General features: G+C 36.6%; 1 protein-coding gene across 6 annotated transcripts in view; it reads left to right on the top strand.

The window, feature by feature from the left end:
* The window catches only part of LOC110379175 (dedicator of cytokinesis protein 1), a 39,140-nt gene that overhangs the window by 15,310 nt on the left and 8,316 nt on the right, over positions 1-15,514 (top strand). For 5 of the 6 annotated variants that reach the window (XM_064040254.1, XM_064040257.1, XM_064040255.1 and 2 more), the window contains exons 9-30: positions 23-146; positions 402-611; positions 902-1,000; positions 1,304-1,480; positions 1,830-2,019; positions 2,378-2,526; positions 2,817-2,986; positions 3,305-3,488; positions 3,785-3,915; positions 4,328-4,502; positions 8,380-8,484; positions 9,696-9,884; positions 10,224-10,444; positions 10,840-11,078; positions 11,409-11,561; positions 11,648-11,951; positions 12,355-12,526; positions 12,922-13,170; positions 13,499-13,634; positions 14,033-14,176; positions 14,357-14,458; positions 14,882-15,046. In XM_064040254.1, the coding sequence (XP_063896324.1) occupies positions 23-146; positions 402-611; positions 902-1,000; positions 1,304-1,480; positions 1,830-2,019; positions 2,378-2,526; positions 2,817-2,986; positions 3,305-3,488; positions 3,785-3,915; positions 4,328-4,502; positions 8,380-8,484; positions 9,696-9,884; positions 10,224-10,444; positions 10,840-11,078; positions 11,409-11,561; positions 11,648-11,951; positions 12,355-12,526; positions 12,922-13,170; positions 13,499-13,634; positions 14,033-14,176; positions 14,357-14,458; positions 14,882-15,046 (3,788 nt within the window). The remainder of the gene's footprint in view (positions 1-22; positions 147-401; positions 612-901; positions 1,001-1,303; positions 1,481-1,829; positions 2,020-2,377; positions 2,527-2,816; positions 2,987-3,304; positions 3,489-3,784; positions 3,916-4,327; positions 4,503-8,379; positions 8,485-9,695; positions 9,885-10,223; positions 10,445-10,839; positions 11,079-11,408; positions 11,562-11,647; positions 11,952-12,354; positions 12,527-12,921; positions 13,171-13,498; positions 13,635-14,032; positions 14,177-14,356; positions 14,459-14,881; positions 15,047-15,514) is intronic. The other variant, XM_064040258.1, reaches the window with a different exon arrangement.

The raw sequence follows: 15,514 nt of genomic DNA, 5'->3' as shown, positions 1-15,514 counted from the left end.
TCGACTTAATTTTTCGTGACAGATATGAAAAGGAGAATCTGGACTCGTTATTGAAGAAAGTGATAGCCAACCGTGATCTCAAAGACGCAAAGCATTCACAAGGACTGTGGGTGTCGGTCAGACTCGTTGAAGGCGATTTGAAACAGGTAAGACTAAAGTTCAACAATTAAGGCATTTTATCACCATTTAAAATTAAATATTAACTACCGACATATTGGCTGTAAAAAATATGTTATGCTGACTAATCATCAAAGTATGCCGAAATTCGACCTTATTTAATTATCTCTACGAAAACTTGCCTAAGGAGCGTCATTCATAAGAATATGTGGTGATAATACCTACTATTTGTACAGCTCAATGTGAAATCGATATGTATATTTATCACCTATTTATCTCCACAGATACGCGAAGAAAATCCCCACCTCGTAGTCGGTAACACAGCAGTAGCCCGTAAGATGGGTTTCCCCGAAGTGATATTGCCGGGCGACGCTCGAAACGACCTGTATGTCACCGTGTGTGGGGGGTCGTTCTCTAAGGGAGGCGGGAAGTCTTCCGAGAGGAACATTGAGCTGGTGGCCAGGGTTGTGGATAAACATGGACGGACTTTACCTGTGAGTTAGAATTTTTTTGCTGTTGCGGCAGTGTGTGCCGAATTGTTTAGTTAATTTTTCAGAATTTGTTTAGTTCTCTCAAATAGACCTAACATGGATTCTGAAATGTATTACGTTAGTTTAAAGATCATACATAGTGAAACTAAAAGAAATACTACAAAAACGAGAGGCGAAGAAGTATTGCAAAACTAAGCAGTCCTTAATAGTTTTATTTCATCAAAACAAACTTGACATTATTTACTAAAAAGTGGCTGTATTTTTTATGACCGCATAACTTGCATATTTTGCAGGGTGTAATATCAGTTGGTGCTGGAGTGCCATTAGCAAATGAATACACATCTGTGGTATATTATCACGATGATCGACCCAGGTGGCAAGAGGTCTTCAAGGTAAGTTTTACCATCATTTATTTACGTTTACGTTTTTTATGTTTCTCTTTTAGGATAACATAAACGTTAGTTTTTTTAAAACTTACATTGTAATAGTTTACTTTGAAAATTGAACGTGATAATTCATAATAGGTCGTCTATTTTGTAATATCATCTGCCTAGCCTTTTCACAACTGTGTTGGGTCGACTCCCGGTCTAACTGGATGTAGCTGAGTATCAGTGTTTTACAATAAGCGACTGCCTATCTGACGTCCTCAACCTAGTTACCAGGTTAACTTACTTTTACACTATTTTTTCTTCCAGGTATGTCTAAACATCGAAGAATTCAAAGAAGCTCACCTAGTATTCCTGTGCCGCCATCGTTCGTCGAACGAGGCTAAAGACAGGGCGGAGAGACACTTCGCTCTCTCATACTTACGACTCATGCAAAGAGAGGGAACTACCACTCCTGATACACAGCATAATTTGTGTGTTTATAAGGTATGCAATATTTTTTTTATATGATTTTATTGTGTCATCAAATGGGGTGTTGTTATAATGACGTGCCACAATTGTCAGTTTTGCTGAGTTATGTCCCTTGGCACTGTTTTTTCTTTTTTTACTTTTTGTTCAATCTCTAGAACATCACTGGACATATATGTACAGAGAAGTATCCCTTTTATGGATTTCAAATATGGAGATGATTTTCAAACATTAGTTCTCAATTTAGTTTTCCAATATAGTACTCGTTATTTAAGTTACTATAACTCTCATGTCATCTCTTTCTCTTGGCACAAGTACTATCCAACTTTTTTATTTATCCACTTATTTACACGAAATCTCCCCACAGATCGACAAACGTTCAACCGGCGGCGACATAGAAGCAGAAGCTTGTGCGAGCTGTCTCCGCTTACCGGCTGAGAGAAGTGAACTGCCGGCCGGCGCCGAACATGGCCTCGCCCGGGGTGTACTGACTCTCGTACATAGGGATAGTCTAACTGTACATACTAAGCTGTGCTCTACTAAGTTGACGCAGAGAGGTAAATATGTCATACATTATCATCCTTGTAAGGATTTTTATGGTGCCAGTGCCCAGGATTCCCATACATGAGCTTAATCACCATGCTTGCTCAATGCAGATTGATGATTTCGGATTTTTAGTCCAAGTTTCCTTTATTTCAAAATTTGGGATAAGGTCAAAATTCTACCGCTAGTAGGCAAAACAACAGATAGCGAACGGCTGTAAGATATATTTGGAAAGTACGTACAATTTTAAAATACTAGTAATTTGGTTCTTGTCCGGCCTAGAATCCTTGAAATCAGTCCAGATGTTTTCAGTAATTTGTACTTACTAAAACGACTTAGTATTAGATAAAAAGGTATTTCCTGTTATTTCAGAGGAGATCTTAGGCGTGTTGAAATGGAACGCACATTACGCGGAAGGTACCCTAAGAAATGCGCTGTCTCAACTCCTAGTCGTGCCCAGTGAAGAATTAGTCAAATTCCTTCAGGATATACTTGATGCTTTATTCAGTATACTTACACAGGTAATACATTTGTACCTACTTATTTTAAAAAGTTTTGAGTTTTTAGAAGTTTAAATAAACTAGCCCTTGTGAAAATTACAGTTTAAAAATGTTATAATATAAAAGTCCAAAAATAAATCGTCGATCTTGAGTGTTAAAATGTTCGTCTAATTACACAACTCACACTCATCATTGAGTCTTTTTACTATATAAACCAAATACAGGAAATTTTACAGAGTTGTAACAAAATTTTCCTACCAAATGGACGACTAAATATAAAACGCACTCGAGTTTATATATTTTCTTCCTAGGTACAAGAAGATCACAAAGACAACGAATACACAGACAACAGCTACGGAGTTCTAGTACTAGAATGTTTACTTCGAGTCATATCGTTAGTGGCCGATCATAAGTACCAACATTTCCAACCAGTGTTACACGTTTATATTGATGACAGCTTCTGCGATGCTTTGGCTTACGAGTAAGTGCATTTTTAGTTGTAATTCTAGACCTTACAAAGGCTTTTGATTGAGTTCATCACTATATTTTTAAGACATAAGTTTAACCTGCTGTAGTATCCGGTTTTTAACAGCAAAGGATACATATTTAACTGTTATGAAATCAAACGAACACAAGTTATTTTAAGATTTTTTACTATTCATACATGAGTATATGGGTGTTCCTCAAGGTACCATTCTAGGTCCAAGGTCTATTTCAAGAATTATGTTCTGTAGTTTACTTACTTGATTTGAGAAAGAATGTGAAATATTATAATTACTTCACATAACCCATTTCACAGGAAATTAATATCAGTGATGGTTTGGGTGATATCTGCCGCGGATTCAGGCGATGCGGCGTTAAAGCGTCTGTTGATGTGTATGAAGTGCATAGAGAGCCTAATTAGACTTATTGTGAGAAGTCGACAATTACGAAACGCTTTGGGAGATAGAGCTTCTGATCATGACTTCTATTGTCTGTTTGAGGTAAAGTGTATATTATTATCTTTCTTCTTAAGTTATGTGAAGCCGACGCAATGTTTTTCACTTTCTTTCCCCTCTGGTAGCCGTCATACTAACAACATTCACTCCTTCCTTATTCATGTCATCTTTCCTTAGAGAGAAAAAATCGACTAAATTGCACACAATTCAGACATTGATAAAATTATCAATGATGATGTATACATATATTATGTACATGGATACTATGCAGCCTACAGAGTACATGACGATAATTTATTAAGATTTGTTTAAAATATATTGTATTTACATCTTTATTACAGGATCTATTAGAAAAGTTAGTATGGTTAATGCGTTGCGGAGATCACGCTCTAACGTGCCAAGGATCTGCGCTGAAATACCTCCCGCATGCGGTACCGCATATCATCAAAGTGTATCCAGATAATGAACTCAGGTTTGTTCATATTTATTTAATTATAGAAAACTAGCCTTTGGTTTTACTATCGGACTCAACTACTTATAACACCCGGATAAACAGTAACCTATCTCTATCTGCCTTCGTGCCAAACTTTTATCGCAAACGTTTGAGACATCATTCCGCAATTATAATATTAGTAACAATAAAGACAGTAAAGTACAGGATATTATTATAATATTCTTAGTCTTCTTAGCGTTTATCCTGTATTGTGACCGGATCTGCTTTCCGTATCTTCTTCCAAATCGCTCTGTCCCCAAAATATATATTTTTTATTTTGCGGTCTTCTAGCATATCTTTTGTAAACATAAATTTCAATATTTTTGATTACTTACTTTCTTGCCAAAACAGGCTCTTTAAGCACATTTAAAAAACTTCGATCAACTTCCAGTGCCTACATAGTGCGAGCACTAGACGCGTTACCCCTAGGCCGTCTCAGCAAACAACGGATGTTGGCTTTACTGGAATTGGTCCGCGGTCCGCTCTGCGCTCAGCCGTCCGCCCGAGCTCTGCTGCTGCCACATCTAGCGGCCACTACGCGAGCGTTGTTACATACACAAGCAGAGGTCAGTGGGGAAAATATTGTTAGACATACTGCGGATTATAATAACCGACCAATAGGTTGTTTTTTGGTTAGATATTGAAATTTGACAAAAGCACTTACTTAGTAGTGAAAACTTGTAGGTAATTGGCTATATTCTACTTATATAATTACTGTTATATTATCTAGCTGTAAGTTTTTGATAAAATATAAAATAAAATAATTTGTATGAAGCTAATGTCAAAATTCAATCTCTATGTACAACGGATGAATCGGTTGTTGTAATCTGCAGATAGATTATGTTTGTGTACTGTGTTTTAGTCTATTCAAGTTAGATAAAGTGGGTAAAGTCTATCAATGCTTGATTTAGTGGATTTGTTGTTCTCTGAGTCATTTTAAGGACCTAAAGTTACAGCAGTTGTGTACATAAGTCGTTTATAATCTGGTTTATTTTCTGTGCGAAAGTCTAAAACGCAGTACACGAATATCACCAACATGACAATATAAACACATTAAACACAAAACATTTACTCATAAACATTACATACAAACAAACTTGACATAAAAAAACAATCTACTTAAACACTGTACTGCAACTATCCCATAAATGTCTAAAAATACTAAGCAAAGAACATACCCATTTTTAAAATTCTTTGAACAAAAATAAAACTAATATTTTTGATTTTTATGTGTAAAAGAAAAAGTGCAATAATATCAAGAACTGTACACAATTTAATGGGATCTATTACACATTTATACATTCCATGAAAATGGTTACAAACACTTGATAAGTGACGTTGCAAAAGATTTTTTTAACACAATATTTGCCGTTTCCATTAGTTCCCATACGGATTTCTTAATCAGTGACAAAATCATGCGGCCTCGCTTATCAACAATAATATATCTACCTATAGGTAAGTTTTCTTGCATTAGCAAATACTTTGAATGTAGCCAGGACCTAAGATACATATAGAATTAATAACCAAGATTTTTTTTGAAAACAGCAAATTCAACTGAGTACAATTCTATCGACAGTTTTTATTTTATAATCCTGGCAGCACTCGAAAACAATAAATTAATTTTAAGGTATCACTTTCGTCAATAACCCTGTGTAAATGTAGTGAATAAAACTCACCGGTTCGTGTATTGGTATGTGAGCACCGCACATAGGTAATGTAAACGTATTTGTGTTCGTGAATTTTTGTTTAAACGTCTGTCGTCACTACAAAGGATTGTTTAGTGGGGGACGAATGATTATGAAATTATTTTAGTTGATCTACTAGTCGTTTTAGTAAAGTTATTCACCTTACTTTTGATGATAACTCGCGATTTGGTACAAAAACTTTTATCGATAAAAAATATCGATGAAGTTTTACTAATTTTTATGGTTAAATAACATTTTTTTTTACTTAAGTGTTAAAAATGCGTCGTGGGTCTTGGTAGAAATCTGAGTCCAACATTTTCATCGATGAAATTATATAGTTTTTCAGTAATTATATCGATATTTAACTTAAGTATTTCAAATCATTCGTTCCCCACAAACACTTGGAGCCAGTCAGGTATGTGTCCGTTTGGCGAGACGCGGCATCACCGAGGTAAGCACGCACGCCGATGCATGCAGCCCGATTTGCACCCTATGTTGTATGCCGTAGAGATTATTATTGAGTGAGGGCTTTCACTGCGATAAGTTAGTTTAAAAAAATCTTAACATAATTGTGTTTTGAACTAAAATTGAGATTGAATATAAAAATGGGCATTTAATTGTAGATGTTACTCTAAAATAATCAACTATGTACTAGCATTCATTTTTTTTTGTAATTTTAAACTTCAGCAGTGACAGTCTCCCAACATAAATAGTGTAGACTTGAATGGAAGAATGGTGTTGTATCTCTTTACCATTTCTTAGGCTAAAACTAACTTCTCATTTTAAATACTAACTCCCTACATATATTGAATATAATCAATATTGAGATATAATCGATTTATCAAAATTAAATCCTCTAACATAAAGAATTAGATTATTAGGCTACCTGGAAAATATATTTTGCCATTTAAATGAATTATACAAACATTGATGTGGCATAACAAAAACAGATATAGGTACCTACTTGTAACACCTAGTGTATTACAAATAACTCATACTAAGATTCATATGTACTCAAGAAAATCATGTAACTGGCATGCTTCTAACAATATGTAAATGTATATTACTAACTGCGCAATATCATCACAAAAATGTCTATATACAATCAAGCCTTAGCTTCTTAATTTTTATATTCGTTTTTTTTAATACTTTCAGTGATATTAGAAATAGAGATACATTTTCTATACCCTTTTCTAAGGTTGTATATGATTATCGATATTAAATCTAAGGAGCAAAGGCTTGAAACTTCTGGAAGAAAATTCTCAATAAAGTACAGACTTGCATGGAAAGGTCACTTCATGAATAATAATATGCATTACCTACTCGATACTACAAAAAGCAATTGTCAGAGAAAAGGCGATGCGGTCATATTATATGAAAAAGGATTTATCGATTTTAGTATAAGCTCTCAGTAAAGTATCGATACTTTTTAAATCGATACCTATAAACTCTCTTAACAAGACTATATTCGCCTATTTTCTGACATACTTTTTAATCACTCTACGCGTTCTAAACTATGTAATACCGTGCCTTCGTCGCACCCGCATCGTGAGATATGCACACAAAACGTGATTCAGTAACATCACTCGAAATAAATAATACATTAATTATTTTCATTTCAAATAAGAATATTATACCGTAAGTACTTCGTCACCTACCTCTATTTTTAATAATATTGGCATTATTAATTATTATGTATTTACTAACATCACTTTATATGTTTGTGTGTGTGTGCATGTAGTGTTGTTCACTGTGTGTGTGTAGTGTGCCGCACTATTTGACGGTGAAATAGGCAAAAGATGGTTCAGTTTTCATAATGGGGTTATATTTTAAATGTCACGGGGTTGGATTTCAGTTTTGGGGTTTTCTAACACCTATTTAAGATTACATGTTTTTAAAGTCATGTTGGGTAATATAAGTTTTCGAAAGAATATTATTTTTTGTCACAAAATGTGAGTTGGTAATATTTGGGTTATCTACTAAAAAAAGAAGGCCCTTTCAATGTTGGCCGATAGTTTATTTCTCAGTATTTGAACCATACTTAAGCCAATTAGATGTGTGTCTGTCTGTGTGAACACCTTTACTAATATTCTGTGACTCTCACAATATGTATGGACTATATTTCTGCACTATTTATGTAACTATTTAATTTTACCAATACTTCTTATTATTTAATTTCTATCTAGTATAAGTATCCATACATATAAAACTATTCTACTTTACACTTACGATTTCAAAATAACATTGCAACATTTTTTTGATGTTGGTGTTAAATAAATAAATTAGAAAATATTAACAAGCGCCTTCGATGTCGCTTGAAGACTAAATTGTGTGCAAACTCTTGATGTGTTGCATGTTTTACCCTAGCGAGCTGTTAGATGACAGATGTCAATTATCTGTCACTGTCAAAGTTTATCTGACAGTTCGTTAGTGTTGCCGCTGATCATTATAAGTATTGGAACTCCTTTTTGGTGAAATTATAAAAGAAAAAAAAACTGAATATTAAAATTAAAATGAAGTAATAATTTATAATGATCAGTAATTTGGTGTACGCTTAAGACGAATTCCCGATTCAACCTACCTTTTGGCTTAAGTTGAATTGTCATTATACGATACAACTTTATACATTCATAATTGAAGCAGAGTACAAATAAATAACTGTTTTTTTTTTCTCTTGGTAATCGTAACATGACAATATAATCTCAGCCTTATAATTCGGGAATAAGTCAGCGTCCGCTAGCAATATCGGGTGTGGCAGTGGGATCGCGAAGCTGCCCACAAGTCGCGTTCGGTCGGCAAGGCGGCGCGACTTCTCGGCGCTGATACGGCGAGGCTACACGACCACACACATCACCAGCAGATCGTATGTATACGCCTTTAGAATAAGCACATTTTAAAGCAGCTTCGATTTGAAAGGAGGCGCATACTGCTGGCATTTTATGTGAAATTTTTGTTCTGAATTGCATTTTTCTCAGTTTGAAGTATTTAAATGAGAAAGTATGTTGTTTGAAATGTTTGTATTCGGAATTCACCGTTTTAGAATGACTGGTTGGCAGTGTAACTGGACTTTTGGTCCAATTTGGTCCAAATAAAGCTTTACTGTACTGTGAATTCATTATTTGTAAGCGTTGACTGAAAAATGACAGCAGTGCGCGCTCTCTGTAACTTTAATTCGAGGACGGACCGCGGAAGCTAATTAAGAACTTATCAATCATACCCATATACGATGTAACTGTCATTTTCCCCAGTAAATTATGAAATGCTTTTTATTCCAGCTTCCTCTAATAAAATAATCTCTGATCCTCGCGATAATAATTGTCATTCATTTACTATAATATCCTTATCGTTGGAAAATAAATCATGCTTTTTAATATGTACAGTTTTGAAGCAGGAATGTGTCTGAAAACTACATCGTCATGTAATCGTATGCTTCGCATAATTATTATCTGTGTATCAAATAATGTTGTACAAAGCTTTTTAAAGGGAGCTATGTATTGTACAGTACAGATAGTGTAATCATGTTCTGATTTCATGCAGCCGCTTCCACGTACAAGAGGATAGTGTAAGTATTATAGGCGAAATAAAACAGGATTTTATGACTAGAAATACTTTAAAAGTGGACGCATCCTGGTGGGTTTTAAGAGCATAATAAACAGCTTCAATAATATTATTTAATATCTAAAAAGCACTTACGTTATTGGCTTACAAGAATAATATATGTGTACTTCATGCTACTGTGAAAGTTATCATAAAAATAAGCTCATAATAGTATTTGTGTAATTTCATTCATTCCATTTAAATTAAGATTATAGACATTTCAATTGGACATGGACACAGTTCTTGATCTGTTTGAATTGATTGATAACATAATACAAAGGGAATGACTTTGTACCTATATGGCAACGTGTTCCTACGTCTACATATAGTGTCCAAATAGTAAACGATTGCGTAGACTCGAATGGTTAAAACTATGGTTCTATTAAGCTAAATGATTCCATATTTTCTTTTAGGATATGAAGCTTATAATGTGTTCTTCATCATACAAAACACACATAAACCAACCTCTTTCACTAGGTGGAGCTTTGCGTGGAAACATTGGGAGAAGTGACAACACTCCTCGCGCGAGATGACGTAGGGCCCGTCGATGCGGACCGCGGCGAGTTGGCCAGAAGACTGTTGCCTACAGTATTGAAGACTGCTGAAACGATGCTCATGAATCGCAAGAGTGAGGGACACACGAATAGTGCTGATGATGCTTTGTTGGTGAGTTTTAAATAAGCTGTTAGGTAAAATTGATTACTACAAAGATTTTCTCTAGAAAACACTCTACTTTTACACCAGTGGATTTAAGCTTGGTTTGAACTGGTTTTGTCAATTGGTTTTTGTCGTACATAAACGCGGGAATAAGCTGGTACAATCGGCGCGTTGTGACGCTGAATAGCCGCTAGCGTGAAAATGCTATCAAATTCTTATTATTGGTTTATAAGAAGACATAGCGCCCGTGTGTCATGGAAGAGTTCACCATAAATATGTTTGTTATACAAATGTTGTAAATAGGTCTCTCTTAACGCACTGCAAAACAAGAAAACCTCCCATTTTCAGAGACGAATAGTATCAGTCCTCTTAGATATGGTACGACAGATGTCGGAACACCAATACCTGATGGTAGTCAGGGCTCTAGAAGCGGAGAACCTCGGCGGTCCTGGCACGCTGGTCAGTGACTGTCTGTCTTTGTTCCTGGCAGTGTTGAGAAGACCTGTCTTCAGACCTCATTGGGCTGATATGCTGCATCTACAGCATTATGTTATGCTGCATGCTTTGAGGTAAGGTTATAGAAGGGTAATAAAATGTTTATAATCGTATCTAGTTCTGGTTTACCTATATTATTCGATAGAAATGCAGTGTCTTTCAAACACAGACACAGGTCACCACATGCTTGAATGTAGAATGTTGACTCCAATTATGAATATTGTGATTGGTTTACTAATAATATTTACTAAAATGTTTAAATGCTGTTGTTTTTTGAATCTGCTAAAACTTTGTGTATTGGCTCCCCTGATTCATTCGTGTCAATATAGTCACTTTTTCTTTTATGCTGCACAATGCTAACAACTAAATACCTAAGATTTATAATATACCTCTGTATGATAGCATACAATTACTCAACTAAATACATACTTTATCAGCTTGCAATAAGGCACATTTTCACACATTGCAGACTACTAGCGATCACTCTCCGCGACCGTCTCCACGCGGCCGAAGAAGCGGATTCCGAAACTCTGAGCGGCGTACATTCACTTTGTCGCACATGGTTCGAAGCTGGCGCCGCGCTCGCTACGTCATCACCCCTCCAACTAGAAACATTACCAGCGGCGCGGAAGCAAAGACTCAGTGCTTTGTACGGCGATGTCAGACGAGGGGTCGCTGAGTGCCTTAGCGAAATGTGGTTCAGTTTGGGTAAGGAAACTTTTGCGTTCGGTTTAGAAACCCTGGCTATCATTTATCCATGCCGAGGTATCGTCAACTTTCCGATTGCCTAGCCTAGCCTTTGCCCAATTTTTTTGAGACGACTTCCAGTTTAACCTGATTCAGCTGAGTACTAGTGTTTTACATAGAGCGACTGCCTATTGGACCTCAACCTATTCGAGCAACCCGTTATCAAACTCTGGCTTCTGACTTCCTGTAACTACTGCCAAATATGTTTAAATGACTGCTACGTTACTATAAATTCACATCGTGATAGCATGCTATAAGTGTTGATATTAAACGTTTCATCATTGTCCACAGATCATCACAAGCGTTCATTCATTCCGTGCATAGTGGGGCCTTTCTTAGAGGTCTCCTTCCTTAGAGACGAGGAGGTTCGGAATACAACCATACCGCTGTTCTTCGATATGATGCAGACGGAGTTCAGCCATAGTATGTTAAATGGTGAATCCGGTGAGTACATATTGGTGATGAAGATTTACGAAAAGTAATAATGAAAAAAAATATTAAATATTAACTGTACATATTTTTTTTTGCAGAGAGCCCCCTAAAAGACTTGGAAAGTGAGATGATCGACAAAGTAGATGTGCTAGTCGAACGGGGATGTGGTGACACTGTATGGCGGGCTCGCTTCGTGTCCCTATGTGGGGCACTATGTAGCGCCGCCCCCCTCCCGCTACGAACCTGCGCCGCGCAGCTCGTAGCCGCCGCCGCCCGGCAGCTGGACGCGCTGCTACAGTACCGCGCCGCCTCGCTGCGCTCCGCTACGCCGCACCGCATGCACCTCACCACCTGCGTGCTACACTTCTACCAGCAGATCGAGCGCCCACACATGTATATACGGTACGTGTAGTGATCACGGAGTAAGGAAAGATGAGCGGAGATGCCATTATGCAGGTAGGTCAGGCGCCTCCTTCTAGGTCAAATACGTATGGTGAGCATGACTAAAAATATCAGTTACGAGTGAACTAACGAAGCGTTGGGGTCCTTTAAGCCACCTGTCAACGATTTTTTACGAAAAATTGGCCGGTTCAAAAGAAAACGTACAAGGGCGGAAACGATAACGTTTCTCGTCTCCCGAACACCCGCATTGCGACGTGCTATTTTCTTAGGAGAGTTTACGTTATGTAGTAATGTACGTAGTGCTACGTTGCTACGATTTAGAGCAGCCACGCTACGCCGTAGCGTACATCCAAACAAATCTCAACCCTATTCCAATGTGCTAACAGCTCAATTTCCCTTACAGCTACGTCCACAAGCTAGCTAGAATGCACTTCGCGGCCCAACAGTGGGCTGAAGCGGGCCTCTCTTTGCGTCTTCACGCGAAACTGTTACAATGGAGCCATGACCCACTGCCGCCGCGGTTGAGACATCCCAATATGGAACATGATAGTCATACTACGCATCGGGAGTTGAAGGTATGTAGTATAAGTATTATGTTGAAATTATTGCTTTAAAGCGCGTAGTTTATCATATTCATCTGTGTTCAAATTTTGTATGGCAACGGATGTTTTGTTTGACTATGGCAAGAGTGATTGGTGAAGTTACGAATCTTGGTCGTTCAAGTAATGTAAATTTTATTTTAATATAACTTCGGATCTAATTTGTAAGTTGACTTTACTATGAGTATAATATATTGCCGGTGTTGCCCAAATTAACTCACAAAACTTACAGCTTTGTTTCAATGCTGTTTTGTAATTGGAAATAAACAACATTCAATATTACTGTAACACGCAATTAGTTGCAAATATTTTTTTGTTTTTAGTACCTTAAAAAATAAATACGTATGTTGTATATAAATATTGCTTTACAGGAATACCTCTACCTCGTTATAGCAGACTATTTAAACCGCGGCCGCCAATGGGAGTTAGCTGTCGAGATAGTCAAGGAATTGGTCTCAGTTTATGAAGAAGAAGCACTAGGTTACGGACCTCTAGCGGACTTACATACGCAGTTAGCGAGTTTGTATGAGGCTATGTTACGGACCCCAAGGTCTCATCCCGGGTATTATAGAGTAGTTTATCACGGGAAAGGATTCCCGGAGCTGTTGAGGACGCCTTATGTAAGTTTTTTCTATTGTTGTTTATTTGTGTATCAAAAAGTACCAAGATTTGTAGTCGCTTTCGAAGTAAAATATTTTACATTATAGTAAAAAACTATAGTATCGTTCTCACCAAACTCAATGCTGGCTTTGAACAACTTTGGGATACCCGTATATGAAAATTAGTTGCGAGCCGTCTTTAAGTTTGTACCTGTAAGAAAATTATTTAATATTTTTATTGCAAGTAAATTGCGTCATGATCTCATAAAAAGATGATTTCTCCTCTCTAAATGATATTCCTTTAATTTTTTAACCCTTTTATCTTCATAATATTTCTACTAATTTTCAGGGTTATATCTACCGCGGCAACGAATATGAACAACTGCAGGAGTTCAAAGACCGTCTGCTAGACGAGTGGCCTGAAGCTGAAGTGTTACCCAAGTTGGACCCGCCTGGACCGGAGATTACCGAGTCTGATGGACAGTGTATCCTTTTTATAAAGTTTCATTATAATATCCCGAAATACTGAAACGTTACTCAACTTTAAAGACGTCCCTAAACGTCGTTTTGTCGCAGCAAATAACTCAAGTGTGACAGTGATAGAATGATGTTGGAACAGCACTAAAAATTGATTGAAGTTTCAGTATTCAAAAAACATAGTTATTAAGGGGGTGTTCGGTACATAGCCACATTATTATTCAGAATGTATATCAAACAAATGGACGTCAATTCTACGTTGAGATATGAATATTATTTATCAACAAAAAAAAATATGTAAAAAACAAAAAACTATGTTTAACGTGGCTCCATTCAAGAACATCTGTGCACTAACAACTTTCAAAATCATTTACTCCTTTCTGTAATATCCTTAACACAAACACAGACCTACAAATTAACGCAGTCGAACCAGTGATGGGCGATAAACTAAAACGTTTATCCGGCAAGCCGATAGCCGAACAGATATTGCAATATTACAAGCATAATAATGTCGATAAATTCGAATTCTCCAGGCCTTTTCATAGAGCAGGTAACTCTACCATGAAAATATTTTAAATAAATGCGATAAAATTTAAAAGACACGCTGCAACGACTCTGATTTGAACATAAATTAGAGGAATTTGGCATTTGTTTTATCGATAAAATATATCGATATGGATAAGTGGTGAAATTGTTTATGTGTAAATTATTATACCTTGTTTGTTCGCAGAAGAGTCCCTGGATGGTTCATCAGACGACCTATCGAATCAAAATGAGTTCGCTACCCGATGGCTCGAAAGGACTGAACTAGAAATTAGCGAGAAATTGCCAGGTATGACTCCAAAATACTAAATCTGACCTCGAATATTTTAGTTGAACTTTAAAAGAAACTTGAACCTTTTTTTGGAAGATCTATATAATAACAACTGATTTCTGTCCTCACCGTCATTTTCTCAAAATGTATATCTGGACAAACTAAAATTATAAAATGTTTCCCACATTAAAATTAATTTCCATGTAACCATGTATTATGTATTGGACCAATTAGCCGAAACGATTTTCTAAACTCGTAAACGTTGTTAAAAACGTTTTTAAAAATGTGATTTTTCGATAGGGTGAAGGCCAAACGTGATAGAATATCTTGATCGAATCTAACCTATGAATGACATCGTGTCTAAGTGAGCCTTGTTATAAGTTTTTCTTGGCCAAATGTGTTAGACACAAACAAACAATTTATTTTCGCCCTTTCCCGCAGGAATTCTCCGCTGGTTCCCAGTAGAATCGCAACGTACTTACGAGGTATCCCCCATATCGGCCGCAGTGGAAGCGCTGAAGGACACCAACAGACGACTCAAGTCGCTCATCATTGAGGCGAGAGGACCTGATGCACCGCTGCATCCGTTGACTATGAGGCTTAGTGGTAAGTTACTGGAGAAATACTCCCTGAAATATATAAAAAAGTGTTTTTATCTTGGATTTCAATGACTGAGAAAAGGTGAAGGGACACATCGTTGAGGAAATTTGGGGTGGGCTGAACCTTGGCGTTGAGAAGAGCTGGTGATAATGATGATAAAATATAGATTGACTACTTTCTGACCCCGGCTTTTTCCATGAGAAAAAACATGAGCTACTTCCTTCAACAATCTTATAAAATGTTAGCCTATCGCCTTCGTTGGTAACTACACTGTAACATGTTTTATGTTGGTGGTTATAATACGGAATACTCTTATTTGAGACACTATATTTTTTTATCCAGCATATTTGTTACACTTATTATTTGCAAATAAATGATTTACATTTCTCTTAGAATTCAGTTCCACATCATAGAGTCTAGAAAGCTGACGCACCTTTTCTTTACAATTATTTATGCAATTTAAATAGTGCATAT

This window comes from Helicoverpa armigera, chromosome 21, assembly GCF_030705265.1.
Source record: "Helicoverpa armigera isolate CAAS_96S chromosome 21, ASM3070526v1, whole genome shotgun sequence".
Taxonomy (NCBI): Eukaryota; Metazoa; Arthropoda; class Insecta; order Lepidoptera; family Noctuidae; genus Helicoverpa; species Helicoverpa armigera.
Note: the sequence above shows the minus strand (reverse complement) of the source record. Positions and strands in the feature narration are given on the sequence as shown.